The sequence below is a fragment of the Centroberyx affinis genome, unplaced genomic scaffold (genome assembly GCF_046629955.1).
Source record: "Centroberyx affinis isolate AG114_WGS23_722 - 3 ecotype Tasmania unplaced genomic scaffold, CSIRO-AGI_Caff_v1 ptg003562l_1, whole genome shotgun sequence".
NCBI classification, from domain to species: domain Eukaryota; kingdom Metazoa; phylum Chordata; class Actinopteri; order Beryciformes; family Berycidae; genus Centroberyx; species Centroberyx affinis.
The window spans coordinates 239,097-265,485 of NW_027281494.1; the positions used below are offsets into that span (position 1 = coordinate 239,097).

Consider the following 26,389-nt stretch of genomic DNA (forward strand, 5'->3'; position numbering starts at 1 on the left):
TTGACAAGTTCTCAAGATCAAGGAAAAGGTGATCCTCTGATGTCATGTAGGCTAATTGCAATGCCTGAGAGACTTGTATAGTTATTAGTTGCCTGTATTAAATGTAGAATGTTTAAAATGCGTCACAGGCAATGCAATTCAGTGATTTCACTGAGTTTCATTTTCTTTGATCTTGAGAGCTCCTACATCAAACTTAAAAAAACAAAACAAAGGAAGAAAATGTTTGGAAATTCTTGGAGCATTTCCACATTTGCAGACTAACAGTATCAAAGTCAGTTTCAACAAAATGCTTTTAGGCCTCTTAGAGTAAGAGTGCTGATCTTGGAATTAACCGCTCAGGTAATAATGACTGAGTTGGTCAAAAGTCTTAGATCAGCTGTCCTAGTCGTAGAAGCTTGATGAATACAGGCTGTGAAAAGCTGTTTAACTGTTCTCTATTGAACACAACATGTCTCTATTACAGTGATGCAACCAAGAAAAAAATGATACCATGATGCAACTGGTGGCATTTCCCTCCTTTTAGGTCACATGAAATATGATTCAGACTAATTTCACTAGTGACTCTCTGCTAATAGCCACTAGGTATTAGCAGCAGTGCAGTGAGATACTGTTGTCAGATCTTTCTGGCAACAAAAGCCACTCCATCCACTACTGCCATCTAATGGTCCACAGGTCTCACTGCACACATTTTTGCAAGCATAAAAAAGTAAATGGACGTTATGTTTCTCCATCACAAGAGGGAGCCATGTGTTAGCCTGGGATTCTGAAATGTAAGATGAGTCTTTCTTCTTTTGGTCAATAGAAGAGCTGAGGAAGTATCATTTATCGCTATTAGGCAGAGATGATTGATGCTACTGATAATCTACAATTTACATCCAATGAGATGTTCTCATTTGAAGGAAAGATGGTGCAGATGGTGAAGTGCAGAGTAATGATTGGGAGAAACTGTGAAATTGAGAGCTTTTGCATGATTAGAATTTTGGATGTGATTGAGTTTTACCTCAAGGGAAATTGAGAAATTGTTCGGGGGGTTTCATTTGAGCATCAAGGTGTGTGTGTGTGTGTGTGTGTGTGTGTTGTACAAAGAGAATTGAATAGCTTTATTCAGCAGAAGTGATTTGCCTGCAATAATAATGATGTAGACACATGCACACAGCACACACACACTCCCTGGTGATGAACACTTCTTGCTCTATTTCTAATAGCCTAATTACACTCTAAATATTGGCCTTTTTAGAGTCACTGTGATTAACATGGTGAACAGAGTGTAGCTCTGACAAGGTTGTAAAATATATATGAACTGTTGTCACGTCCATTAGACAACACCTCATGAAGCGTTGTTTACAAGAAGGGCGCTGTACACAAAAACTGTACTGCTTTTACTCAAGTGGGGACCAGGTGGGACGTTTTCAGCCTGAGGGGAGTGAGGGGGTTGAGAAATGTTTTTTTCTCTTTTGATTAGTATATACCCTCAAGTGTTGATGTTGAAATACTGGTATCAGAAAGGGTGTGGGTACAACAGGCTGTAACCATTTTTTTCTTCTTTAAAAAATGAAAGACAATTGCTTTAAGCATCTCATGGTAACAGCACCTCAATTTGCTGGCTGTGATGAAATGCATGAAGAGAATATTTAATTACTTATTTAGATTTCCATTGTGATAATGGATGTCACTGACCAGAAATAAAATGCAAACACAACATTTTCATTATCTGTCGTTTTTCAGTTACCAGCATGTTATACTGCAATGCTAGTTTGACAAACCATAACAATTTTAAAAAAGGCAATTATGGAGAGAGAGGTAAGGCAATTTTACAGTTTTTATAGTTGTGAGATCAGTTAGCCTTTTTAAAGTTAAACTATTTGAAGACAACATTAAGACAACAGTAAATGCCAGTCTGGATGTGTGCTTGTTGAATGAAATCCAATTTACATCTATTGCTGCCCTATCTGCATTGCAACTTTACTATGTACTATAACATTTAATTGCTAAAAACATAAAAATAAAACTTACACATCTCTATTAATTATCATTTTATCACTTAGACTCAAGTAGTCACATTGATGCTGTTAATAGTGATTGTTATGAGTGCGTTGCCTTTGATTTTGCAAACGTTTTTGGGGAGGAGCGATAACTTTATGCTCCAGCTTGTCATATCTCTGAAGTGGTGGTTGAGCTGGACTTTTTTCTATCGAGATCAGGTGTGCACAACTCAAAAAGGGTAGAAATGTCAAAGAATAGACTTGGTGGAAGGTCAATGGATACTGCATTAAAAAGAAATGAATGACCAGCTCTCCAAATGTATGGACTAGTATGTCTATACATAGGTCCATGTCCATTTAGCCCATGGCTATTATCATCATCATCATCATCATGGCTGAGGGCTGAAACACATTTGTCTGTTGCTATTGCCATGTTTTAAGAATAAATTAAGACATCCTATTTCATACATTTGGAGTGCTGGTCATTTCTTTATAATGTAGGAGTGTTTCTATCCCTATCACCCTGCTGTGGGCTCCAAATCTATATGTGGACTTGGGCGTCTCAACGTAAGGGACCCAATACTCAATACAGATTCAGCATGCAAACTCTGGCAGATGAACCTGACCTTCACCCCACAGAGAAAGGAAAGGAAACTGAGGAATGACTGTCCACACATTCAGGCCAGGATACTGAGGCCACCGGGCTCATAGATGTTGAGACTCCAATTGACATTGTCCTGATGAAGGAGGCTGTATAGATTAGGTGGATTTTCAGGCAGCTTCATCTTGCCCTCCATAGCTTTGACTACATCCACTACATATATTGATGCTATGAGGAGGTTAAGAAGTACTTCCCTGCACCCTTATATCACATTTCTGGATTCCCGGCTGACTGCTCCCTACATCATAGGCCCAATCTGGACCACCTTGATAAATGGGAGTCAGGGGTCTGAGCAGATTCTGAACCTGGATTTAGGAAAGAAGGCAGAGAAACAAGATCATGACATTGATATCATGGTTCTTTTCAGCCTAACCCAGCCATGGAAAAGGCCAAAGTTGTAGCAGAGAAGATCTTAACCTGTCTAGTTCAGGACGCCAAGGCAGCAAAATCTCTGCATCAAAAAATCGAACCGGCGTGTAGAAAGAGGATCAAGCTCCATACTGTCTGCCTTAGGAGGTCAAAACCCCATCTAACTTCATTCAGGGGGTCAAACCTTCAGGACCTTGTTGTTCGTGCCAAAGACCACCCACAAAAAGAGAAGAATTATGGCTGCAGAGGGAAGAACAAGAAACCTGACCATGCAAGTTGCACTTTAAATGATTAGTTTCACCGTCAAATTATTCTGTCGGTCACACTAAAAATAGTAAATCAAGTATTCAAAGCAATGGAATAGAATTTGACTCATTTCTTCTTAGGCAGACCCAGTGGCTGCAAAAGTAAAGTCTTTCACTGCAGACCTGCCAAAAACGAGGAGCTGAGCAAAGCAGCCTGTGAGAAGATGACAAAAATGCTTCATATGACACATCAGTGAAGAAAATAACTCTCTCACTTCTGCAGCCTGCATCGGATTTACTGAACTGAACTTTCTTTTTGAAGTAATATTGTTACAAAACCTGTGGATATTTACAACACATTTTTCCAGACATGAACACATGCAGGTATAGCTAGGCGGCATCCATGCATGCATGCACGCACGCACACACACACACACACACACACTCGATCATAAACAAAAATTACAAGAGTGACATTACAGTTGTTTTTTTATGGCCTACAGTTAGCTTAATCTTACAACAGTGTTTCACCGCAAGGGATGTTATTAGTGGTTGATATGTGGTCAAACTAACATTCTTTTCCCTTGACATCATTGTGCAATCATGACCAAGCTTTGTTGGAGATTTGGGGCTGTTTGTAGGAGTGTACTGTGCTTGTGTGTGTGTGTGTGTGTGTGTGTGTGTGTGTGTGCGTGAGAGAGAGAGAGAGAGAGAGAGAGAGAGAACATGCACAGGTCCGAGTGCATGTCTGTGTGTGTGGATTTGAATAAACAGCTCACCTTCTCAAGGACACACACACTGCATCATTTCAGTGTGCAGAGCAGCTCTCTACTGATCATAATGATTTCCTGTTCGATGACGTCGACCCGTTGACCCGTGAGTCGGAGGTTACTCCTGCAGGGGTTAATCTGAGGTCATCCTCAGGCAGGAGTGTCTGTGTAATGTATACCAAGAGCAGAGCAGACACTTCGGTCCTCTGGCTTCTACCGAACTGGTGGAGGAACGTGAGCAACAGACTAATATCTCACACATTCCTTGTCTAATAGGCCCACCTACAAAGAGTGAGCTGCAGTTATGCGCAAACAGATGGTTATTCTCAACTCAAGCTTAGGATGGACTCTCACGGGCTTGGATTTTAATGATGTGTTCAACCCTTACAGTGTGTGTGTGCGTGCGTGTACGTGTGCAGGCGCGGGTGTTGCATACTGAGGTGAACTGAATCACAACTGTATGAATTGTGAAGACTCTCCCCCAACTTCTGCGATTCCCTCCAGTTAACCAAAGGTTAAACTTCACTCCTGAAAACACAGGCACAAAGTCTTAAACATTTAATAGTGTTTGGACATATTTTCTCTCCCCTTACCTTCCACACATCTATTAGATTTTACTGGTGGTAGGAGGGAAGCGCACAGAGCCAGAGTTGTGCGCTCAGTCTCCTCCTGGGAAGAATATTATTCCAGCTCTGTGTTAAGGGTCACTAGCTAGCAGGGCTGGTCAAGCATCCACTTTATCCCCATCATTTCTCCCCAACCCTCCATAGTAATTTCCCTCAGTTTCATCTCCACCCTACCAGATTTTGGCAAAAATATACACAGAATGCATCATAAAATATATTAGAAATGTTTAAGATGTATTATATTCAATTTGTCTCGCATGTTGTCACTTCTGAGGCTATTCAACTGCCAGGCGAGCATTAGCATACTGTATTTCACCCATGTATTTATGCTACATTATCTAAAGAAATGCTTCCATCACTCACTTCACTCATTTTTCCACCCTGAAAAGGATTGGGAAATAAACTATAGGCTGTGAACTGTTCGTACTGTACATGATGTATGAGTTGTTTTGGTTTCAATAACATATTGCACTCCTCAAGATGTGACTTAAAAGTTGTTGTCTATATCATCTTGCTTAGACTATGCATTCTCCCCTGTATTTCTGTTGTAAACTGCAGCACTATTTATGTTGGCTCGCAAAAGCATTTAACATTGTTTTATTTTCCCCCCATCATATAGAAAGTTATGAAATTCCTATAGCAGAGGGTTTGCAATTGTTATTCCACAGTGTGGACATTTCCTGAACATCCAATGCAAACATTATTGCACTATATCACGATTCAATTCCATAATTAAATATGTCTGCACAGTTGAATTTGTTTTATTTCAAAATTAGGTACTATATATATTTTATGAAGCACAGATTTACATGTGTGATGGGAAATGTCTCATGACTGATCTGTCTCATGCCTATTCATGCATCTGGAAATTGAAACGCTTTGTGCCAAAAATGACTTAGTTTAAGTAACAGAGGAATACAGTTATTGCTACAAATTGTTTTGGTTAAGCAAGAAGTGTTATTTCACATGAACTAATCTTTTTATAGCACTTGCCAATGGCTAGATTCTGTTGTTTCAAAAGGATGTGTTACTGACGTAATGCAAAGATGTTTCAGTTTATCAAACTCTAAACCTAAGTGGCTCTCTCTAATGCTCAGAAAACATGCCCTGTAATACCACAATGGTGTGTATTTATTTTCGTTTATAGAAACACAAAACACTTCCCAGTGAGATAAGGCTCATATAAAGTACACCACAGTGAAAAATAGTCTCTAATCTCAGCAATGACAAAAATAGTTTAAATCCTGTTTTTCATGTGAAGATTAACTCTAACCAGTGAAACACAGAAAGTTGACAAACAGGCTGTAACCTGGGAAATGTTTTACAGGGTTTATCCAAACATGTACTCATATCCATAACTGGCCATGGCTCCAGTCCTGCTGCTGGCCTCACTAAAGAGCCAGGTGTCTGTTTCCATCTGCCTCAAACCTCAGTTTCTCCTCACTGTGCTCACTCTGCAGCTCAGTTAACTAAAGGACAGCCTGCAGACAGCAGAACACACACACACACACACACACACACACAGACACACACTCAGATATGTTGGTCTGTTTTGTAAGGTTTATGCATTTCTGTTGTATAACTAATTTCCATCGAAGTGGATTAAGTAATTCTAACTTAAATGAAGTACTATCATTTATGAAATTGCATTAAACAAAGTATGATCTCTTATGAAACTGCCTCAAATTGAACTAAAATAAACTGAATCAATGAATTTAAATGAATTCAATTTGTGCTCAGAATGCCAAACCATTTCAAACGTGCCAGTTTTATTAGCCTCCAAATGATTAATTTTGATCAAACCGAAATAATTAAACTATATTTCTCAGTTTAAATAGATCCAATGACAGTCACACATGTAAAACAATTTTAGTTCATTTTATCTTTTTCAAGCTAATTCATATTAAACCAAATACATTTGAAATTGAAACTGTGTTTATTTCAATACAATCAACTTCACCTTTTCTCTTATCATGTTCATGTTTTGAGTGCATGGATGCAAATATGTAAGCAGGAGCACACCGACATTAAAAACGTGCACACACAGAATGGCAGAGTTTCTTTGCTGCTCTGTAACCCTCTCAGCCAACGGGTGTCACACAAGAGAGCGGGTTCATTGACACCAATGATCATCCATTCAGAAAGAAGTGTTTGGTACAGTACAGGCTTTGGAACAGAGAGACACTTTCACATCTGAAGGGTGAATGGGACTCACCAGGGGATATGATACTGTTGTATGAAATGAATGCTGTTCTGTTAAACAGGGGCAGCTGCATCACCACCATATATGCCGTTTCTGCCATTCATACAGATACATACAGACATGGCTGTATATTGACTGAAAGCTATGATCACTTGCTCTGTTACTCTCTTTGGCACACTTACTGTAATCCACCACACACCCGCTCCTATCCCACCATATCTCCCTCCCTCTCTGAGTGTGTCAAATTCTGTATGCATTCTTAATGAGGGCTTGGCTGGTAGTTGATAGCTGACTGCATTTGGATGGCGAGTCCTGCTTATGCTCTGACCTCTGTTACTTACACACACGCATACACACACACACTGACCATGCCTCTCTGGTGTTGCTTCTTTTTCAGAGACTGTGGAGGCTCCGGCAAACGCAAGTCGGGTAAGAATACTGCAATCTGTTTACCTCAATCAATAAAATACGAGATAATTCTATGTTCCATCCATTTGCATTATGTCTTCAGTGTATTCAATGCTTACTGCCATAATATGATGATGATGATGTGGCTTTGACGTACAACCAATATCATCAAAGGTTAGAGACTGCTGCCATACCATTGCACAAAACTACTTGAACTTTGAGAGCACTTCCCTGTAGCTGATAACCTTTCTCTGGACTGAGGAAAGCAACTAAGTAAAGTGCAAAATGATACGACTCATGATAACATATCAGTACTGTGCTTACTACACACATCCTGACCCAACACGGCTTTATTGTGATGAAATGGTTAAGTAAACAGCGTTGGTTGCGGAGGGAGTGACCACCTGTTTGTGCGGCTATGCTCTATATTCGCTGTTTGAGGGTTGGGTATTGGAGCGATGTGTGTGTGTGTGTGTGTGTGTGTATGTACAGTATGTGTGTGTGAGAGAGAGAGAGCAAGAGAGAAAAAGATAGAGTGACTCAGCTGAGCATGGGGATACAGGCGTAGGAGGCAGCAGGAGAAGTATGCGAGGGGTTTAGTGAACAGCTGTGCAAGTGTAGTTTGATCATCTGTTTGTGTGTGTGTGTGTGTGTGTGTGTGTGTGTGTGTGTGTGCGCACACTTGCATGCAGTCTTAGAATACCATCATGCATTACTAAATAACACAATCTTGCAATCAGATGCAAAATTGCTCTGGCCATCTTTCCTGTGATCTGCCACAGTAAAGAATGACATAGTTGGGCAATGGCAATCTCACCAACTGACCTGTAAGTTCATTTTGCTGCTGGCGACCCACTCTGAACAAAAGCTGCACTGGAGTTGCCACCAAATGAAATTAGACCCCAACCTAATTTCATTATGTGTTCCATGGTATTGGGGCTTTACGTAACAGGGAATTCCAGCTACATAGCGAAATGGAAAGATTGTCTTATTTCAGCCGTGTGTGCGTCTAGTAGCCTACATTCAGTCTGTGCAAGATATTAGATTGGTTAGACTGACTGCCTGGAAATTAGCTCATGCAGCGTCCGTTAGCATGTGCAGTTTTAAATGACACTCAGCTGTTCTGAATGGTTCAGTGCCAAATATATTATCAACTATGCAGGTTATGAGTTGCACTCTATTTATACTTACAACATCATCAGACCTATTTTACAAGTTTGATATCAGGGACAAAGTCTACTGATGGAAACAATAATTCCATGCCATATGTCTGGTCGCTCATGTCCACAGTCAACATTGAGAACAAGCTGTCCATACTCTGTCTCTAAACCTTCACCGCAGCCCCCATGCTGGACATTACGGGTTAATGCAGCTGAAATATTGATATTTCTCTTTTAAAGCAGGACAGTGGAGAAAGTGCACTGTGAGTGTGTGGTGAATTTGTGCTGTAGCTGCAGCTTATGGTTGCCATAATTACATGGTGCTGGTCTCCCTTAAGAGTTTACTAAGCCCCAGCCCTAACAGGAGAATGTTGCCCCTGGCCACAAAACTGCAAGCGGTTGGAGGTTGGACTAGGAACTCTGTTTACCTGGCAAGCTGAAGAAATCACAGGCTATCTGAACAGCTCAGGTTTACACACTCCAGCACAGATGATCAGTCACTGTCGGTCTCATCATTCTCTTTCTTGTTTCTCTCCATCTCACTCACTCTTTCTTTCTCTCTATAGTGCTCCTCAGTGGTGACTGGCTTTTTTAGAGAGACAGATACTAGATGATAGAGACCATTGGAAAAGGACCCGCCTGCTTTGGAAGGGGAATTGCATTATTTATTTAGGGATTTCATCCTTCATGTGGTTTCAGTAAGACTCTGGCCTGTACTTCAGTTATTGTTCTCCAACTGTGACTTCCACTGCAATCAAATGAGGAGCCCTATGGGGTTGAAGCAGTCAACATTATTGACTCATTAGCTCACTATCTTCTGAAGGTTCAAAGAAGGACACATCTTCTGGCTGACATGATGGAGATTCAGGAGTCAGGATTGATTGCTGATACTGGGCTGATCAGCAAAAACTATTGTCAGATAATTGAAACCTATGAAGACACACGCTGCCATAACTAAAAGTTAAATGAGACATCTTTTGCCAAGACACTTTCTTTATATATCTTATGAAATATATTTTATGTATGATGCACGAATAAAGAAAGCCAAGGGGAACTGTTCCTCTTCTGTAGAGAAAAGAACGTGATTTGAATATTCCCATTAACTCAGATTTTAGTGTTAACCATTACTCTTTTTCATGAATAAACAGGGACCTTTTAGGATGTTAAGGATCTTTTCAGACATTCATTTTGCTCCCAATCACCTTCGGAGCATTAGGGATAAAATATAGTGAAGGTGCAGCAGAGAAAGCTGGATGGAGACAGAGACAGTTAGAAAGAGATTGAGTAAGAGAGAAAAAGAGACAGAGCGCTCGGGGGCGTAGTGCATGTGAAAAGCAGATGGAGAGGAGAGGAGGTTTACGTGGCAAGTGGAAACCATTTCAGTGTTACGCACGGACTGAGGGAGTGTGTTTATGTGTGCAGCCTTGCTGTCTTTATTTGAGCTGCAGGTCTCAGGGGGCCTATAGGGTGTGTGTGTGTGTGTGTGTGCATGAGTGAGGGTATGTGTACGTGGGTGTGCACACATGTGTGGGTATGTGTATTTGTTTGTGTGTATGTGTGTGTGTGTGTGTGTGTGTGTGTGCGTGCTCGATGGGCAGAGAAGGGTTAATGGGTTAGAGGGTGGGTGGGTCAAGAGGTCTGCACGTGTGTGTGAGCGCACACGTATGTGTTTGTTTATAAGTGCAGATGGATAAGATTTAAGTATGGAGTAGGAAATCATTATGACGAATGAGTGCTCCCCAATCAGTTCAACAACCACACACTGTTTCAGCCATACTCCTCTTTCTCAATAAACAGCCATTGAATACTGAGCCCTTTGACGAATCTCACCTCCTTGACTCAGAGCCTTTATTCATGCACAGTGATGAGTCTCATAGCACCCAAAAGATTGGTTTCAGTCAGTCTCACTGCCATCTTACAATTGTAATATTGTGGATTAAACCAGGCTGGAATCAAATGTTGTTTTTTCAGTAGATGCTTTTGGAAGTCATCGACATTGCACTTCAGTGCATGGATATAGCTGTAAGGTCATTGTACAAAAGATTTTAAAACTACCACAACAAGCCAGTCTGAGCTGTGCACTGTCAGTGTCAAAGTGCAAGCTCCAACATCCGTCCTCCAACACAGAGCAGATCCAATACAAACCACTCTGTTTCTGATAGTGACCATTTGTCACAGTGGACTCCAACCTGGATACCCTCCCACACTGCAGGCAGCACTTAAGCTTCATGTTGAAAACACCATGCTCAAGCCAGAAAAGAAATGTTCTGCAATGAATTTGACCACTAAATTAAGTTTTGTTCTGTTTTTTTTTCTCCTAGATTTTGTGCAGGGTTTTCAGGAAAGTCTTGATTCATAGGCTTAAGTAACACAATATATTTTTTTCTTGTTCCACTTACCTGCACACACTAGTTGTCAGGAAGGCTGAGTGGTCTAAAGCACCAGGGTTGCTGCTCTCCAAATGGTTTCAAGTGGTTTCAAGTCCCACAAACGTTCTTGATGAAAACATAACATACATTTAGTATATCTAATACAACTTTCAGTGTTATTTAAAAACCATGTGAAGACTTTTGTACTGTAAGTTGATTTTGGAGGAAGTTTCTGTACTATTTGTTTGTGGTCTACCCCTGCTCCCTCAGGGCCACATACTGATTCAATGACATGAGTGCATCTGTACTACATTGAACAGCAGTGCAGTGTCCCTTTCTAATCCAACTACACATCTGCTGCTGATGAGCCAAACAAAGACATTGCACTTTGCCAAATTTTGCTCCACTCCAACCAAGTCAGCTCTCATAAAGTTAGCCCCAATGTACAGAGCATGGCAGTTTGACATGCAGGGCACTGCCAGACATGCTATCAACCAAAAAGTAAGATCCTGAAAAATGCAAAAAAAAAACCACAACAGCATTTCTTATGGAGATGGAGAATTCCTTGGTATAAACTGGCAGGCCCTTTCAAATCCCAGACTCCCTGGTTTCCTCCTTCTAGATGATCCATTATTGCAAAGTTCCCAACTGTCGTCCTCTTTGGATGGAGCTGATGATGGCTGGGAAGGGGGGATAGAGGGAGTTAGGGCGTCTGGGAGTGCAAGGGTGGGAGCAGGAAGCACATGTATAAATCTGAGTGAGGAGAGACATAAACAAAGAGAGTGGCTAATAGGGCTATCTGATGTGAGCCCAGAGCAGAATGCTTTCTTTTCATAGCTCATAAATACTTCAGGTCTACACTGTGAATACAACCGAGTAAGCTGTCTAATACATGCAACGGCATACACATATATACACACACACACACACACACATGCACGCTCACACAGACTCCAACACACAGTCTTGAATATAGTGTGAAATCACCTTTTTCAGGGAACGACTGGTGGAAGTAACTTTATCCGGCTGACACATTTCATTTAAATCCAGGATTGTACGTAGGAAAGTACTTTATACAGTTAATTTTATACGCAGCTCTCCATATTCAGAGTTCCTTTCGAAATGAGATCCATCCTGTCCAAGGTTGTTTCACTTCATTTTTCTCACTCATGTTCTCCTTGTTCTGGCCCTGTCTTCCTGCTGATGCAAAACATTTCATTTCCTGAATGAGGTTGAAATAGTAGCTTTTGTTTTTCAGGCCTACTAAGTTTGCTGACGATGTCTTTACTCACCTATGTGTCGGATTTACCGTTCACCTCCAATAATGGTGAATTGTGTGTTTTAGAAACCTCCATTTACATCATTTGACATAGATTCTGGATTCGTCAGACCATGACCCGCTGGGTTTTGTGCACGTCTATCTGGAAATTATATTAATAACATGAACGTGTTTCCCATCCTTGATAAGGCGATGTCCAAGACGTGGGATTGACCTGATATTGAGTTGTCAGACATTTCTCTTAACACCAGCCCTGACAGGTAATAAAAATTCTTTTAGTTCTCTGTTTTTCCAAGGCTACACTTCGGCACAAAGTAATGGAATGCAGCCACCAGGTTGCTTTGTGCTGTTGCGCTTATGCACTTGATTAGGGGAGGACTGGGAGGGACACTTTACAAAATAAACTGCATAAACAAAGTAAAGCATAAATCAACACAACAATTTAAGGACCAGTTAGAGGTGGTTTCTGAACAAACCATCCCTCTTTCCTTCACCAACATGCTCAAACAGTGTTTTCAGAACTGTAAATCTAGACAGACCAAGGCCATGGTCTGTCTAGATTTGGATCTGTTGACTTTCGCTGACTTTCCCTCACCTTGTTTCCCTCACTCATCACTTGAAAAGTGGTCCATTTCTGCAGCCCACAGAATTTGTACTCTGTAACAGATGCAATTTAAAATGTAGCAAAGTGTAATATTTGCATCAAAACATACTTAAGCAAACATAAGATGACTCTGAGTACTCAGTTATGAGTATTCAGTTACACTAATGAGAGTAATTTTAATTTATCACTTCTACCATTGGTGAAAATGCTGCAGTAGTTACAGCAAAGCAATGCTTTATTCACTCACCTCATGTCCTTCTCTAGCCAACATTATTAGTGACCGCTGTTAATTGATGTGTAAGTTGAACCAACCACTCAACCGCACACATTCCCAACACTAGTGTCTAAAGAAATATTGCTATTTGCTATAACTAAAGTAATTACGGTCGTATTATACTTTGAAGAGCAAGCGGGTATTACCCAGAATTCAAATAATACGTACTTTCCCATGTTTCTACACCCAATCTTGCGGTTTAACAAAACGTCTTGCACAAATAATGTGAAGCTTCATAAACCACAGCCTAACCACACTGATCCAGTGTCAGACACTTTGGCAGCGTTAGCATTCTAGATACTAATGGTGCTTAGTTCATCTTCATAAGTTATTAGCTCACTGACATTTCAGATTTAGTTCCTGAATTGGAACGCTGAATGCAAATATTATCCCAATTTACAGAAATGTTAATCTCTAGTCTGGAAGCCTGTCGCCAGGTCAGCTCTTTGGAGAACTGGCAGCTTAATCCAAGCTGTCTCAATCACTCCTTATCTAAGCCTCAAACCTTCCGTCTATTGGACTGGATTCTACTTATTTTCCATCCTCTGAATAAAATGGAGTTTCTCCTTCCAGGAACAGAGTTTACCACATTTTGAAAGAAATGTTTTCAATTGGACTTGTTTGGCTTTTCCGAGCTCCTTCAGACATTATTTTCCTGGACATTTTTGTTGATTACGTGGGTCAAAAGCTCACATACTTCATTTCTCTTTTCACTAACTATGGCAAGTGATGTCAGCTAGGAGAGAAGCAGCACACTGAGCACAATTATTAATAGAAATTGTGATTTATACTGTGTTTGGTGATCTTGTAATGCTATTCAAGCATGCCCCATGAAGGTATGTTGTTTATACCATCTGGAGGAAACATCCACAACACTAGCATCATTATTAGGGTAAATTAGTAGAGTTGATCTGATCTGCGTATGTACAGTAACTTTCTTTCAGTAGCTTTGAGCTCAGTGGCCAGCAGAAGCTTATGATAATGTGTGAACCGATACTCAGCTGGGGTTGAGTCTGTCACCAGCTGACACTTGTTAGTTCTGCTCCTAAACTGAGCTGTCCTAGTTTATTCAGACTTTCAGCTAGATATGTTTTAAGGGATTTTTCATGATTTAGGCTTCAGCAGGGCCTAATCAGTCTAGCCTTGCTCAGCCTTGTTTTTTTCTTCATTTTTTTGGAATTTGTTGTGGACTTTTATAATTTTTTGGGCATCATGTGTTCTTCATATATCCTCAAAAATGAAAGAAAACTGCTTCTGCCTTAAGAAGGCATTGAGATACTCAGAGTGAACAATACTCAGGTTAAGTAATATGTGATCAGTTTGTGAAAGCAATCCCAACTATGCAAAAACTAAGTCACTGCTGGTGCTCACATGGTTAACCCAGTAGAGAAAGGGAGATTTCCATTGGCTGGGCTGCATGCTGTAGTCAGAGCTCTAGTGTTTCATGGAGACAGAGGGCCGTCCCTCTGAGCGCAGCTCCAGCCCCTTCATCTGGTTCTATTTAAGGCCTCTAGTGCCGACTCTTATGATTGGCGTACACAACCCCCTACTCTTCCTCCAGCTCCAGCCCCAACTGAGGAGAAGGAGGCTTTTTAGCAGATGGTTTATTTTCCAGGGGAAACCGTTTCTCTCTCCCACTCCACTGTCCTGTCCTCAACTGGCTATAGTTCACTTCTCTCTTACTGTCTATCCAGACCTTCTGCTTCCTGTTCTCTTTTCCCTTTCCACTATCTGCTTTTCCTTAATGTGTCTACCTACTTCTACTGTACCTGCATCTCAACTTCGGACTATAAGGATGAGGCCCCCTCATTAACACAGAATGGATTCTCTTCAGTTGACCGCTTGATGTTTTACTTTTTGGAGAGAGTTTCCTTCCCTAGGCTTTCAGCCTCTCCATTGCCCTTGATGTTGGGCTGGAGAGGGATGCAGCTCTATGGCTAGACTCTCAGGAAGATGCACTGAGCCCTGTGAATATTGTGATTGGCTGAGCTCTACTGACAAATTGGCCTATGGCACAACGGGTGCCCAGCAGTCGTTCTCGCGGTCCTATGGCTGGCAGCTGGCTGACAGCGTGTTTTTTCCCATCAACCCCAGGTCTGGATGCCTCGGATCCCATGCTTCTGGAGCAGTATGTGGTGGTGGCCAATTATGAGAAACAGGAGCCTGCTGAAATCAGCCTTCAAGCTGGAGAGGTGGTGGACGTTATCGAGAAGAGTGAGAGTGGTGAGTGATCAAAACAAACATACAGTACAAAAACATGTTGTGCATGAATAGACAGAAAACACAACACACACACACCCACATGCATGGCTGTAGGCTGTCACCCAAACATTCAAACACAAGCACACACAGGCACTTCCATGAAACAGTCTGTAATTCCTTTCTTCCCTGCTTCCTCAAATGTTCTGCCCCACTCCTCCTCTCCCTATCTCAACCCTCTCCCCTCCTCCTTTGTCCGCAGCCTGCTAGCTGTTCCTTAGCCCCATCTGGAGGCTCGCTCTGGCCTACAGTCAGGCCTGTTTTTTCCCAGTGTTGGTTTAGGCTTGGGGCCAGAATGTTGCCTCTAGCAGGAGGAATGTCTTCCAGACTCATATTAATTATTCCACCTCACTTTAATGGAAAGAGAGGAAGACATGCTGGATTTACAAATACCAGCTGCAGAGAGTCCTTAGTCAGCTGTTTAACCTCTGGAAAAGGCTGGCAAACTGGGCCAAGATTGTATGGAGTATGCTGTGTTGTTTTGTATGATTATTCCAGGAATGGGCATCTTTGATGTTTGAGGAGGATAGAAGTGGACAGAAAAAGGCCATGGATATTGATAAGCAACGGAATATGAATCAAGTGATATACAATATATGGTAGTTGTGTTTTAAAAGCAGTAAAAATGTAAACTGGTAAAATTGTCTCTGTAAACTTCAAGACCCCAGAACACCAGAAAAGCTAGTCATAGTTAGATGTTGTGTATAGCAACCATCACTGAGACATAGTTTAAGAAACTGTATGTTGCAGCTTAATAACACCTGCCCAAATTGCTCTTTTTAATAAGAGGATTTGTCCTATGAATCACAAGAGTGACTGGAGAGGGACAGGCCCAGTCACAGGGTTTGACGTCCAGCTTTAATGGTGTGCTGAGACAGTAAAACAGTAATGGGACTCATGTGTTCTTCAGAGGGAAGAAGGAGAAGGAGAGAGAGAAGGGGAAACAGTGATCAGGGAAGCAACTGGACTTGGGTTTCATGTTGGGTGTGAGTGAAACTCCATGCCATAGTGGCCTTAAGGAAGAGAGTCAACAGAGTGGGGCTGCTTTGAAGTGTCACGTGTCCTGCCTTCGGCTTCATGTATTTGTTTTCCCTCCCTGGTCCAGTAGGACTTCAACCCAATGGGGGGCCACAGCGAGGCGGATATTCCAACACCTTGAAGTCCTTTTACCGAGGGCCGTATACGAGAGTTTTCCTCCAGGATATGCAGGAACTTGAAGTGCATGGCTCTGTGCTTTTAAGTAGAGGCCCCTTGACTTTTGTATTTTAGCTGATCACTGTGCAAAGTTATGGATGGTTTACCTTGGTATGGTCATGATCCATGCGGAATGGAAAAATCATACACTTCAATGGTTGCATTGCAGATTTATTGCAGACTTTTGGGCTTAAACGTTACTTAGTTTCATTCTCTTCTCTGATGCAGATAATATTTTAATGCCACTCTCAGTTCAGATCATTCACCTCTCTGGTTTGGTTGTCCGAACCTGAGTTTATACAAAGCAAAAACAGTAGACTGCAGTTTAAAAGGTCTGGTATCTGCTACTTAAAACACAGCCTAAGGCCATTCGACATATTTATTATACACTGATGGACACTTCCACAGTGGTTTGAAGTAAATACAACCCGCCTACATCATGCTGTGGGGCCTGTTTCCAACAGCACAGCTAGCATTTAACTGAAGTCTCAACACCTCCTGCAATGGAAGTAGGTTAAAGCTGCTCCATTTGGCTGGGTGACATCACTCCACATCCCTCTGCCAATACTAACAAGTCCAGGTGCGTGTTAAGAAGATTTCAGAGCTCGTTTGGTTTAGCATCCATCCCCTAGCAGAATGAGTGTGCACCTTTAATGGTTTCTGACAGATTGATCTGTGAATTACAGAGGTAAGTGGTGAACATGCTGAACATATGCTCTTTATGAACTCACGGTACTAAAAGGTGTCTATTACCTTTGTAATGACAAAAGGGCGGTGTAGATTTTTATGGATGTCTGAGCTATAGCCTGTGACACACACATTTTCCTTTAAAGCAATATTGTACATCTAAGCCAGCATGGTTTCCCCGCAGAGTTTTTGGAAGCCTTGAGTGGAAAATCTCCTTATATGGACAAATCGTCATCTAATTTCATGTCAGTTTTATATGTCTAATTGGTTTTATATAAGATGCATTGGATGAAGTGTGAAAGTATGAGAGCATGATAGTCATTGATGTAGAAATGGAATATCACAGCACTGTATTATTTTTGTAGCTCACCATAGATCATCAGCAGGAGATGTCAGACTCGTCTCACTCTCCAGTAAAGCCACTGTACTATCTATTGTTCCTGTAACTGTTTGCCAGTGCAGTAATGGAGTTGTCCTTACCTTGGATTAGATAATATATGCCTATGACAGGGCAGTGAATCTAGGTCAGACCTATAAGCAAGCTCAGCTTTCTCCACTTTTCCAGCCTGCTGTCCCAAGCCAAGGCAGTATTTTCCGTTGCACTGGTTTGATGATACCATTTTTGTGTCTTGGCCTATTTTTCATTTGGTACAGTAACATAGTTTGTACTGATTCATGTTTTGGTTTGTGGATGGTTGTGTTTGAAGTAGGTGCAGTATGCAGTAAATCAACAGGGTAGAAAGACACTGACTTGATGACTAAGCTTGATGTTGTTGTTCTAGGTGGTAATTTGTAACATTTGGTTCCTCTGGAATAATAATCTTGAAAGACAGAAATTCTAATTTGCCAAGATCCATAAAAACAAACATAAGGCTTGATCTAAATGAGCAATATGAAAATGTTTGAAAAGCTGCGTTCGATTAATTTATCGCTGTGAGTCAAAACATTTGCTGCAAGTACTTAATAACAGTTTGTTTGATATTCACACTAATTTTGTCCTTGCTCTTCCTATATAATTGCAGTTATTTTATTTGTCTATTTTTATGAGAGTTTGCCAGGGGGAGATGCTGGCTCAGGAGGAGAGAGCAGTGCAGGGAGAAACTCAGAGGGAATATGGAAAAAGCCATTTCCTGCCAAAGTTAGCGGTTCAGAGAGGTTGGTTCATTATAATGGCTTAATGGATCCTCCAGGATGCCTCCTCAGCTTACACTATACTGGAGAGATGTTAACCAAAGCTAAGCTAGCAGCCTTGCAGATCAGTTCAAATGCACTGTGTTCAACAGTTTCAACTTTGGCCTCTAATGGAATAGTACGTAGGAAAGGAAAAATAATTTGCAGTCACGTTTCCTCTGGAAATACTGTACCCTTTGCAGCTTATTTGCCGACACCTCAAGGTGCCCAGTCCAGTGCAGAAAATACTCCTCTATGGATCTGGGTTTACCTTGGCCCCGCTCCAAGTCTAGATCAGCCTCTCTGAATTGTAATTTGCCAAATGAACTCCAGGAATGTCTGTCTGTGTTGGGGAGGGCGACTCAGATCTGTCAGTCCCCCCGGCTCCCCCAAGACCCCTTGGTACCACCATGCATGTACCGTATCTCCACTGCTCCACCCTGCTTAGGTCAGCAGAGGATCTCAGGAAGAGCCTTGTTTAGGGACTCTTATTAAGACCGTGATCTTACATTTGTAGCATTGCCTACTTAACTTCAGGAACACTAATGAGGTTTGCCAAATCTAAGCCATAGAAGAGCCAGGTAGTGCAGACCAAACGGCACACAAGGAATATCCTGCAGTTGACTGCAGTCCTGTCACTGCCTGGTTGAAAGCCCATAGCTTAGAGACTGCTGGAGTGAAATCTTGGCATGTGAAGGTCTGGCCCTCATAACTCAGCATGGCATTATGGATGTGGTACAGAATGTCTACCTTCACATGGAAAAACTGTACCCATTCAATGATGTCTAGGGTCTCCATCTTTATGCTTGGGGCAAGATGATCTATGGTCTAGGTCCAGCAGGGACTCGTTCACAGAGAGGGAGTCTTCCGGCAACTTTACCAATGCTGAGCAATTCTCCAACTTCCTGTTACACGCAAAGACATCATTCCTATCACTTATCAGTTTGAGTTAGATTGATTTCACATTTAGCCTGGACAGATTTCAACTAATCAGAATGACAAATCGACTTTCTCCTCTAACTAGATAATTGCATCTGAGGTTTCAGAAGCTGTGTTGCCCGATTCTTTAATACTCCTGCTGTGCGCCTCTGCCTTGAGAGAGCAAATATTATTTTGCGTCTCCTCACGAAAGTTAGAAAGCATCGATTTTGGCATCAATAGTAATGCAGAGTTCAATTTTCAAAGAATCAATGTCCCTGTGAATGAAACCGCATATACTGGCTTCTCCACCCTGGTCTGACGTGCAGGAGGCTTCTAGGTAAGGCCGCCGTCACGCCTGAGTCCACTGTGGGTTCAAACTTTTAGTCCCCCACTTTGGTATGTTGCAGTTTCAGCAGGAATTAGTTTGCTGAATAAAAAAAGTGAAAAACCCTATAACTCTTGTTGAAGAACCACTGAAGAGAGGATGAGGAACAATTGCCAAGTGTTGAATGTGTTTTTAAGCAAAAGTTGCAGGAGCATACGGAAGACACATTATCCACTCGTAGCGCCCCCCCCCCCCCCCCCCCCCACTCTCCACATTCATTCAGCTCACCGTAGGTAGCAGCAGCCTTCATTAATGACCGTCTGAAGAAATGAACTGTATCCTGGGTTTTCAGATATAACAGAAACTCAGATTTCAGCTTTGCAACTATATGGCATTTCAACGTAGGTGTTTATTGTTTTGTTCTTTTGCATCTTCTTAGAAAGTGATGCAGGTATCAGAGATGAATAAATGGAGTAAGAACAATACTGGAGATCAAGAATAGCATGTAGGGGGTGACATTAATGCACAGCAGTCAGCATGTGGACTTGGCCCAAAAGAGCCAAAAAGGCGTCTCTCTCTCTCTCTCTCTCTCTCTCTCTCTCACTTAAGAATTGACCATTGAGTTAAACCGGCGTTTTAAGGGGTGGGCTGTTAGGCACTCAAGGATTTCTGTGTCTCCAAATCAGTGAAGCTTAGAAAGCGCACAAGCTGCGGGATGTAGCTTAGTTTAGACCATGAGGGGATCCTTTCAGCGGCTGGGAGGGAGAGAAGGTTGTTCCTTAGGTCAACATTAGCTCTTGAAAGTCGTTTTGTGCCGTTTTCGCCCCCCCCCCCCCCCCATAGCAGAACCACCCAGGTAATTGAAACCCAGTGTTTTATGAAAACTGGAAGTGTGTGTATTGAGCTGGATAGCTTCCCCCTTGTGCTTTGATACTGAATATACTGTTAATAAATACAGAAGCTGGAAATGAATGGGTTTTTCTCCTACTCTGCTCAACAGTGGTGTCAGATATCTGCAGGACTGCTGAGCCACTGCATTCCTCATCAATTCAGGTCCTGAAAAAGAAAAACAAAAAAAAAACGGGCCCTTCATGCTGCTGAAACTGTGGTTATAATATTCATACCAAAACTGTTGAGGATCTTTTGTAAGTATTACAGATTGACTCCAAAGCACAAAGTAATGTGCTGTACAGTGCTTTACTGTGGTGTACATTAGAGCGATAAATAATGGAGTTGTAGGTCTGTGTATCTTAATGATAATTTACAGCAATGAGTGTAACATTAAGGAGTAAGTAATTCATTGTAATGGCATTATGTATGGCATCGCTCAACTATCAGACATTCATTATACATATTGAATTTTTGTTCTTTGGTTTATCCAGTCACCTTAGAAAAAATCCAAAATGGCAGGATTCCAGTTTCTTGCTGCAGCAGAGAATCTGTTGTTGATTACAGTAAAAGGAGGCATGCGTCTTTAACCTGATAGAGTTTCCAGATGGCAGGTACTGTATGGGAGACAAATAGGGCTCAGAAATGCTCCTCTCTCTCTCTCTCTCTCTCTCTCTCTCTCTCTCTCTCTCTCTCTCTCTCTCTCTCTCTCTCTCTCTCTCTCTCTCTCTCTCTCTCTCTCTCTCTCTCTGTCTGTCTCTCTGAATATAAGGTGAATGGGGGTATGAGGACAGCTTTATCACTTTGAAGTCTGGGCCAAGCATCTGTTCACATGCTCTGCTTTCTCCTTTCAGAAATATCTATCTCAATAGCAACTTTTCCACCCGGCACAGACACATTACAGCAACACATGCAACTTGCATAATCAGCATTGTTTTTTATTATTCACAGTCATCAATTTTTTAAATATATTTCTCAGTGTTTTCTGATCTGGAACTAGGCTTTTCACGCTGTGTAAATGAGGCTGACGTCAACATTTTATTTAGTTTTTTCCCCATTGGCATAATTGGCCAGAAATTACTTCAATAAGTCCAGTGTTTGCACCTCACAGCAGGCTATACCATGCATAAACCTTGTTACAACTTGCCCTCTTTACCGCTTCAAACATGCAGTTTTTGATGGTCTCCTTGTAGTACAAAACAACAATGTTGTTAAGACAAACCATTTGGTTTCTCCCTCTCTGAGGCTGTGACATTTGAGGTTGATGTTTGCGGTCATGATCCTATGGTGCGATGGTGTTATATGAGATCCCCACCAGAGGGCTGTGGGTTTGACTATTGTCTCACTTAACCGCTGACCCAAAGGGGACGGTTGAAATCTAAACTCTGCTCAAAAGTTCTGAAAGCCTTTTTGATTTATTCAGGATGTTGACTGAAGAACTATAATCGTAATATTGAATAATGTTCGGCAAAGTGTATTGCCAGTCAGCATTTGGCTGCGGTTCTTTCCTTTGTGGTTGAAAATCTACAGCAGCCCAAAGTTCTCCATGATCCATCTTTTCCTCACGTAGACAGCAAGGCAGAAAGGAGAGAGATGAGGTGAGGAGAGGAGAGGCAGGTTGTGATACAGATTCATCCTGCTGCAGATACACAGATAAAGATACAGCTTAGACGGCTATGCACTCTCTGCTATGGGAGCCAAGATGGTCAATGGATCAAACTCTCACAAATGCACACACACATGTGCACGCGTACACACACACACACCCACACACACATCAAAATGTAAGGTATGCCTCATTAACCTTTGTTCCTCCCACATCTGTACAGTTAATCCCTGCTATAGGAAAAAAGAGCACGTTCCTTTCCTAATCTTATTTCCACTATCTGCCGTTTCACCTTTCAGCCAACAGCTGAATCTACAGCTCCATTCATTACCTGTCACAAGAGCTTTCCTTTTGCACTTTTTCACCGCTGGTAGTCATTGTTGTGTGCTCCATTTCTGTGTCTTTATTATCTTTTTTGTCACACAAAAGGACAAAATGGAAACACAAAAAATAGGAGCTACACACAAGTTAATAAACATTCACAAGACATATATCAGATTAGATAGGACAAAAGCATTCAAAGCTGGGAAAAAGTGAACTCAAATCTTATCTTGGATAAATTCTGATGACAGAGATTTCGAAGTCCCAACAGTACAAGGTTGGACCTTGCTAAGTTTTGCAGTAGTATGCTGAAGATTAACAAATTTCAATAAACTCTGTATCCACAGTGATTTCATGCACATGTTAGGCATTATCCAATTCTGCAAAATTGTTTTCTTGGCAGCAGGAGACCCCGAAAACAACTATTTCTTTTGTAATAACCTCAGGTTAAAATCTGGGTCATCATTAAGAATGCACAAATGAGAATCATGTCAGATATGACTTGATCCCAAAAATTAACAATCACAGTCCTCTACCAGAACATATGGAGAAATGTTCCAGGAGAGACAGTGCAACATACATGTGACAATATGTGGCAATAATAGGTGGGTTGTAGTTTCATCGATATCTTGAATGAGTTGAATTTTTGGATGTTGAGTTGAGCCACATAGTGTCCCAATTTGGATTTTGGTGATTTTGAGTTTCCCAATACATTGAGTAACTGTTGAGCTGTTTTTTGTGCAAGATTGAACTCCAGTCACTCTTTGAAAGAATACATGCAATGAAAGACACGAAGCAGGCCTCTTGTTGAAAAATGTATTTCTCACATTGCGTATAATTGCCACCTGTCTGATATAAACCTGCAGTGGCCAGGAAATCAGCACTTGTGTAGTGGGCATGTGTTTTTAAAAGTATTTTTATTGCCTCTTTTGAGGTTGAGTGAACTCAGCCTAAGCACCTGCCATATGGGAGGATGGTTGAAAAATACAGGCAAGCCAGTCCAAGCCATCAATAACAGCATATATTTACTCAGACCTCTTAAAGTGACAGTGCATCTTTGCCGTGTATGTATATTCAGACCTTTAGCCAAGTGCTCTCAATTAACTTACATTCCTACACCTTATTCTCATATTTACTTACATTTCTACAACTGCCAGTTTGCAGAAGTGAAAATGACATTTCCCCCAAGCTGGCATGCCAGTGTGAAAACGGTAATTTTCAAATTGAAGGATTTTTTAATTTAATGACTTGAGGCAGGACTTGTTTACTTTTGCCAAGCTGACCTATCACTGTAATGGTCAATTTTATTTAATTTACCATTGATGTAGTTGAGGTTGCTCTTCACTTGGTCATCATCAACCACAATTTTAACATTTTAACAGTTTTCAGTGACTTATTGAAGTGAAGTATGACATGCCTGGTATATAAAACAAAATCTGGTTAGACTGGACATAGGTAAAATTACAATGTCAGTGTTGTTAGTGTCAAATTCATGGGAACAATCCTGTAAACTTCCTACCAAACATCATTACTCCACATGACTGTGAACAGGCTTCCAACTCCAGCGTGGAAGGAAAAAGTCTGTATTCTGAGGCCTTAGACTAGGTCCTAACTAGGTAGACACCATTTTATTTTTTGTAGCTTGCCGCTCTCTGTCTGATTTATTGGCATAGGGCTTAGCTGAAGCCACAGCTTTGGTGCAAAGACTGAGCACATTACATGGCTTGTTATGTCCTTGAGCCCAGGCCAACATGCTGCTCAGGGCCAGATACTAACAGCAGAGGCATTCTCGACTCTGGACCCACCCAAACTCTATGCAAAGTAGTTCCACTGTACAACTGATGCTATGTTTTTTTTTGGTTTGTTTGTCTGCCTGTCAGCAGGATATTCCAAAAAACCTATGAATGGATTTCCATGAAATTTGGTGGACAGATAGGCCTCGGGCCAGGGAATAACTGATTTGATTTTGGTGGTGATCCAGATCTGGGATTACCGACATTAGATGATTATCATTTTTTAGCCATATCTATGAAACTAACGACTTGATTCCATATCAAGTCTCATATCAAGTACTAAATCCTAAGGGTATGTTTGCAGGGTCAAGTAATTAATTTAACTTAAAATGTAAGTGATAGGAATGATGTCTTTTGGTGTAACAGCAAGTCGGAGAATTGTTCAGCATTAGCAGAGGTTCCAACTGCCTTCTAGCTTGTTTTGTTGAAAGATACTGTAAATTGCCATGGTCCAACAGGACTGAAATTGTGCTCATACTGTCATTGCCCAAATTTTACAGGAGAACTCCTTTCCCATAAAATACATACAATATAGTACGGTGATAGAAACCTTTCACAGTGATGAAAAGGGCCTCCTAGTATGCTTGGAAATTCACTTCTGCTAATTGTTGAAGCACCAATCTCTCAACACTAATCTGTTCTAATCTCTCATCTTAGATAATGACATACAGTATATGACATTTTGCACTTACTGTGGGTAGAGAACTGTCACCATATAAAGAGGTTGACCATATTTTTTGCCATTAATACAACCTTTGCCTCATACAATCTTGTAAACAGCAAATTACCATTAAATGATTAAATAGCATTTTAGGATTCTTTATCTTTCTGTTCCAGTTGACCCTATTACACACTGCATCTTGCTATTATTTCAGTGCACGACAAACAACCCTGAAAACACTCCATTTTTTAGAAATATGTACACTGGAGGCTTGGGCCAGCTGTGAACGTGTGATGGAACACTCATATCCTCTTTATGGGTTGTCAGGACAGCTGTCAGCCATATTGTATTCCCGTTACCACAACAAATAGTGTATATGGGACACGCCACATAGAGGACTATTTTTGTGAAGCCTTTGTCACTTGGGTCTCCTGCAGAGAATAGGCACGGTCTCAGAAATGTGGTGTGACTGTGTTGAACGGGCTGTGTGGCAGTGCTGGATTTAGCACTTTGATGTTCAAAATGTTGAAATTATTAATGTACTTGTTCAGAGCCAGTGTTTCCAGCTAGAGTAAACATGGACTTAAATTTGCCCTTAGGCCTCATAAAACACCTTATCTAATCGTGTATGACTTTACTCCACCCGCTGCATTTGTTTGTTTCTTCTTTTTTATCAAATGAAATATGTCCACTACCTTCCCTCACCAGGCATTTGTCATGAAGCGGTTGTCAAAGCAATGCTATCATACCCCAAGGAATCCAATCAAATTGGCTGAAACAATGCTAATGGTGATTTTGGCTAGTTTCATCACCAGTGTCCTGCCCACTGAAATCATGATTGATGCTGATGAAATGCAGGTTTAACAAGTCCTCGTCACGCGTTGAGCTACAGCCCGCCAGTCTTCCCTCTGAGATTCTTGGCCCTGGCCACAGTTATAGATTCTATTGGCAGCGCAATGAAGTTTAGTTTTTCTACGTGTTCAAGTGCATTTTTAGCTCATCTCTGTGATCCAAGGGAATTTTTTCCAATCAGGGCCCACTGACTAGAACAGATAAGTAATACATCGGTGGATATAAGCCATACTGGAAGATACTGATCTATAGTCACGTCAGCAGACATCATCTGCGTTCATTATCGTCTGTCTGTTCTCATGCACTAAATTTAAATTAGAGACGTATTACATGCAGAATGCTTTTAGAATCCCCCCCCCTCAAATTTATCTGCAAAATCAACCAAATTCCACTTTGCCTTAAGGCATGTATGCCTTACTTTACCTTACCTTGACTGTATCCTACCTTACGCAGCTCTTACCATTTAGGTCACGCTTATTTTTCTGTGTGATGTTTTGCATGAAATCATTTTTAAACGTTCAGCACACTATACACCTGATTACCTCAGTCTACCTTACTTTGCCAAGGTCCTGACAATTCTCTCTCTCTGTCCCTCCACAGGTTGGTGGTTTGTCAGTACAGCGGAGGAGCAGGGTTGGGTCCCTGCTACCTATCTCAACTCTCACAGTGGAACACGGGATGATTTGGAGCTGGGAGCCTCTAAAGCTGGGGAAGGTAGGACACTGCAACCTCTCCCACCCCTGCCCGCCCTCACACACACAC

At 41.4% G+C, this 26,389-nt stretch overlaps 1 protein-coding gene across 4 annotated transcripts in view; it reads left to right on the forward strand.

Annotated features, from left to right (window-relative positions):
• LOC139661604 (SH3 and PX domain-containing protein 2A-like) overlaps nucleotides 1–26,389 on the forward strand; it is a 47,343-nt gene that overhangs the window by 11,493 nt on the left and 9,461 nt on the right. For 3 of the 4 annotated variants that reach the window (XM_071540101.1, XM_071540104.1, XM_071540103.1), the window contains exons 6-8: nucleotides 7,254–7,285; nucleotides 15,045–15,173; nucleotides 26,228–26,341. In XM_071540101.1, coding sequence (XP_071396202.1) covers nucleotides 7,254–7,285; nucleotides 15,045–15,173; nucleotides 26,228–26,341 — 275 coding nt within the window. Of the gene's footprint in view, nucleotides 1–7,224; nucleotides 7,286–15,044; nucleotides 15,174–26,227; nucleotides 26,342–26,389 lie in introns of those variants that run through there. The other variant, XM_071540105.1, reaches the window with a different exon arrangement.